General features: G+C 37.6%; 1 protein-coding gene across 1 annotated transcript; it reads left to right on the plus strand.

Moving 5' to 3' along the window:
• The first annotated feature begins 2,499 nt into the window (after positions 1–2,499).
• LOC113702455 (PI-PLC X domain-containing protein At5g67130) lies at positions 2,500–5,379 on the plus strand. The gene is made up of 8 exons (XM_027223673.2): positions 2,500–2,962; positions 3,084–3,197; positions 3,672–3,809; positions 3,902–4,000; positions 4,141–4,444; positions 4,553–4,776; positions 4,867–4,953; positions 5,149–5,379. Exons 1-8 carry the CDS (start codon positions 2,870–2,872, stop codon positions 5,182–5,184), a joined length of 1,095 nt encoding a protein of 364 aa, XP_027079474.1. The 5' UTR covers positions 2,500–2,869; the 3' UTR covers positions 5,185–5,379.

The following is a 5,379-nucleotide window of genomic DNA, read 5'->3' on the forward strand; positions in this document are numbered from 1 at the left end:
GCAATGAATCTAAAATGACCAACATTTACCTATGTGGTACTTTGGGTACATAATGATTATTTTCTAATTATTTATTTTCGGTACACAAACTCTTTGTCGGATCCATATATAATCATTAATTCATTATATATGATATGGGTTGGGTTCGTTTAAAAAAAAATCTGTACATGGACCGTGGCAGTGGCCTCCTTTTTGGAGTTATAATAAATAAATTACAAGTTAAGCGGGACCACAGAGAACCTATGTCCAGTTAATTGGTGACAGGACGAGATCTCATGGAACTTAAGTCTAGGCTGACAAATCCACACACAAGCGATGTGGGATGAAAGCCCGACACTCCCAATCCCCAAACACTCGAAAGTTATGCTCGTTAAACCTATGCGGGATCCACCGAGAACCCACGTCCAGTCAATTGATGACAGGACGAGACCCCATGAAACTGAAGTCTAGGCCGAAGAACTCACACACAAGCGATGTGGGACGAAATTACAAGTTATATACCCTGGACATCTTTTAATTGGAACGTGCTGCAAGTATTGTATTCCCAACAAACTTTCGACTTTTATTTCATTTTCTCATTTCAAATTTTGCGTGCTGGCGTTTACGTGTTTTCCAAATATAGGGATAATTTTACAAACCTCCTCTGAAGTTACTAATAATTGCAGAGAGCTCCCCTTAAGTCTATTAAGTTACATCTACCTGCCTTATTTTTACTATTTATATAACAATATAAACTCAAAAGGTTATATTTTTTCTCAAAAGTCCTAAACTACCTTTTTTGTACGAAAATTATTTTGTCAATTGCTTTCTTCCATATTTCAACCTAACCCATTATACTAACAATCTAGTTTAACAAATAGTCTAATTCCAAATTCTAAATTCAAGCAATTCTATCATCACAGTCAGAAAATTGCTTCTCCCAAAGCATGCATTCAATTCTGAAGATTCGTTCCATCCTCCAGAAATATTCTCACCATTTGATTTTATAGAATGGTCAAACTCATAATCAAATACCCTTATATTTGCATAATCTTCGACATATGATGCCATGGTTTGATTCTATATAAGTGACTCAACTCCTACTACATGAGCCACATTATGGCCTTGAAGAAAATTTTTAGAAGAGATTTAGGCATGGATGAGATTAATCAGGTTTAAAAAAAAAGGAATGATATCATTATGACTATTCAAGAAATTCATTTGTCAAAAATCAAAATTCTATTTACAACTAATCACACCTTAAATTTCAAACTCAATGCCTACACCTTCTCAAAACAAAATAATTTAACCTTCCATCAAATCTCCAAACGTAAAAGAAGAAACTCTATCTCTATAACGAAATCACAACCAACAATTGTTAAACATAAAAAGAAATATAAATGTACTTATTAACATTTTAAAAAAAAATTTGGATGGATGGTAAACAAATTAGCAAATTTACCAATTTCAGTCCCTCTTCTTTTTTTGGCCGATGATTGCACTATTGGTTCCATTATTATTGTGTGCCTCTTTATGTCCTTTTAATTTGACTACAAAATCGAATTTTATTTCAACTATCAAATTTAATCTCTCAACTAAACTTGTGATTTGGCAATTCCAAATGGAAGAAAAGAGAAATGGGAATATATAATAGAGTTTGAGAGATCACTTGTGGTGTGATTGGCTCCACTTATAAGCAATAATTGATGGTAATTTGAGAGCGAGTTATAGAAGAAAGAGATTGATAAATGAGAACGGAATGACAGTAAGTGAAAGAGAATCATCATTGGCTGTAACATATAAATAATATAGTCGAAGAGGTCACGTTTTTTTTTTTTAATCTCATTTCGTTATACTATGAATTATTTATTAAGTGAAGGTCATTATAGTTATTTTATTGTGACAAGGGAGGTTAGTGTAATTATTAAAACCTGAGGGGAGCCGAGTGAAATCGTCATAAACCTCAAGGGAGGTTTGTGAAATTATCCCCAAACATATTCCACAGAGCGAAATGAAGTATAACTGATCCTTGTCCGATAACAAACCGGTGAAGTTAGTTCAGATATGATACCCTTTTTTTTTTTTGTTGCTTCTTCTTCTTCCTAATTTTTTTCAAAAGATTTTCTTGTTCAACTACGTAATATATTCCGAAGAATCAAAGCATCTTTGCTGTATTAATTCAAGTCCCTTTCGATTTTTTTGATGAAAAAAATCTGCTATAATTAAAATATCTGCTTTGCAGATCAACCAACTACTGCAGTGGTCAAGACTAATTCTTACAGCATATTCTATCAATCACTTTCTTTTGCGGTTCCGCCCCCAATACTTCGTTCTCAGAGTTTAAAGCATTGAACATGCAATCGTCCTATTCCCTGCCTGTATCTTTCGCACATCAATTTCTTCCCAAACGGAGCGCTTAAATCGATTAATCCATTCTGGTAAACCAAAGTTGTCACGCACTCACACAGTAGCGCAATTCCACTAGCTTCCAAATACGAGGATTTCAACCTTCCAAACACGTCGCGTTGCATTCAATTGTATGTTGACGCCTTCAAATGACAATAATATATTTCTACCTTAAATACCAAATCTTGAGAGGGTTGGAGCCGAACAGAAACTGCGTTACCTTTTGGCTGTTGTTTTGCTTACTATAAAGCGTACACTACTTCATACCATGTCCTTATCTTATTTTATTATGCACATGCCCTTGTTATATATGTGTGTGTGTGTGTGTTCCCCAGTAGAGTACTGTCCTAAATGAAAGTTTCCTCATCCTACCGAGACACAAACATCAACATTAAGTACAAGGGGAGCTGTCTAGAATTCCCTTAGAACAATCTTAATTCGTGAAACCTCGGGATAATCGATCGGTTCTGTTCACTTTGTCTCTATGGCGGTCTTTCGGAGAGTATTTGGTTTGATGGTATTTTCGGTGTTGATGATCGAGGTTGCCAACGCAGCTTGCTCCAATGGAACGTGCAAGGTGATTGATTAGTCTTCTTTCTCTTCTGATTGATTCTCGTTAGTCAGAGGTGGGATTGAATGGGAGGTTGATGTATAAGTTACACTTGCTCCTGATGGATGATGTCCGAATTTGAATGCAGTTCCTCGATGAATGCTCGTCGGACGCAGATTGTGGAGCAGGACTTTATTGCTTTTCTTGTCTTGCAAAGTCTAGATGCGTTAGATCAACTGCTACCGACCAATTCAACCTTGTGGTACTACTCTCTCTCTCTCCCCCCCCCCCCCTTCCTCTCTCTCTCTCTCAGACTAACACAATCTCGGATTTTTTTTTCAAATTTTCTTTTCCTTTTTGTTGAAGAGAGAATATTTTAATTCGGATAGAAAGTCATAAAAATGGCGAAATGCATGATCCGGTTTTGCAGATTTTGTTGCTCGGTTGAAGATACGTAAAATGTATCTATAGGGGGACACTGAAGGGTTTCTTTTTGTGTGTGGTGTGTGTGTCTTGTATAATTGATCAATAGCAGCAAAATACATTATTACGTATTTTGTTTTGTAAATGTGCGACAAAATTTGAATGACAAACAAAACATTGGTATAAATGTCGTCGTCATATTATATTACAGTAAATTGGTTTAAGACGTTCACAATTGAAGTTGTAATAATTAACCAAACTCGAATTCAATTACTAGTATATTATGAGTGCATGTCATTTGTCTCAATCGCAGAACAACTCATTACCATTCAACAAGTATGCTTTCTTGACAACCCATAACTCATTTGCTATTGAGGGAGAGCCATCTCACACTGGAGTTCCTCGAATCACCTTCAACAATCAGGAAGACAACGTTACTCAGCAGTTAAACGCAAGTTATCTCTAGATCATTAATCTTTAATGTTTAGAACACCACTGTTTTGACTTTGGTAACTAAAAGTTGGGACGATTGCTCGCTTGCAGAATGGAGTTAGAGCGCTGATGCTGGATACGTATGATTTTGAAGGAGATGTTTGGTTGTGCCATTCTTTCAAAGGCCAATGCCATGACTATACCGCCTTTGTGAGTAACCCTACTAGCCACTATTTCTTCTCTTATTATTCTACCATATTCTTCTTTGCTTCTAATTTGTAACAATTGTACAGAGTTTGCTCTATATTCTTCACAGTATCTTAAAAGAGGTGCATTGTTTTACGTAACAGGAACCAGCCATAGGTACCCTGAGGGAGATCGAAGCATTTTTATCTGCGAATCCATCCGAAATTGTGACCGTGATATTAGAGGACTACGTTCAGGCTCCTAGTGGATTGACCAAGGTGTTTACAGATGCAGGGCTAATGAAGTACTGGCTTCCGGTGTCCAAGATGCCCCAAAATGGTGCAGACTGGCCGCTTGTCAGCGATATGGTAGCTAACAACCAGAGATTACTGGTTTTCACTTCCGTTCGTTCCAAAGAGCAGAGCGAAGGCATTGCTTACCAGTGGAATTACATGGTTGAAAATCAGTGTAAGATTGATGCCTAATGGTACCCTCTAGGCGCCTTATTAATTTCTTGATTTGTCACACAAGTAAATGATTGAAACGACGATGGTGTGGATGATGACACTTCTGTAGATGGGGATGACGGAATGAAGGCAGGAGACTGTTTTAATCGGGCGGAATCATCTCCTCTAAATGACACCACTAAATCCTTGGTGCTGGCGAATTACTTCAGATCAGTGCCTGTAAAGCCATTAGCATGCGTGCAGAACTCTGGGAACCTAATCGACATGCTTCAAACGTGCCATGCTGCTTCTGCTAATAGATGGGCTAACTTCGTTGCTGTTGATTATTACAAGGTAATCCAAATATGCTTCTTTTCTTTGGCCATCGAAGAAACAAAACTCAGTCCTAGTTTCCACTCTGTTGTCTGGTATGAATGAGAGCAGAGGAGCATGGGAGGAGGGACATTTCAAGCTGTGGACACTTGCAACGGGGAGCTACTTTGCGGATGCAATAACGTACATTCGTGTGTGGTGAGTCTTCATTTCTGATCCATTGGAGGATATTTTCTCTTCTCTTCCTCTTCCTCTTCCGATTAAGATTATGTTGTTGCTGGTGTTGAATCACGCTTGCAGGCTCCATAATGACAAGAAATATTGCCTGAAATTCATGGAAAGAACTTGTATTTTAATCCAAACGGAATTGACAAGCATAATTTACTTGTGCAGCCGGGATCTACATCATGTGCTTCTTTATCAAGATGATCCCTAGTGCTACCCTACCTGACTCGGACTCGAAGCTATTGTCTTGCTTGGCTGCAAATTTCGCCAACACTCCCCTGTAGTAAGCGAAAAAAATTGTACCAAATCGAGGAATTGATAAAATCACGATCTCGTATTTCCCTAGACTGTGGCTTCGGCTTCAAATGGTTTGAATGGAAATTCAACGGGTTTTGTTTT

This window comes from Coffea arabica, chromosome 7e (assembly GCF_036785885.1).
Source record: "Coffea arabica cultivar ET-39 chromosome 7e, Coffea Arabica ET-39 HiFi, whole genome shotgun sequence".
Lineage (NCBI taxonomy): Eukaryota > Viridiplantae > Streptophyta > Magnoliopsida > Gentianales > Rubiaceae > Coffea > Coffea arabica.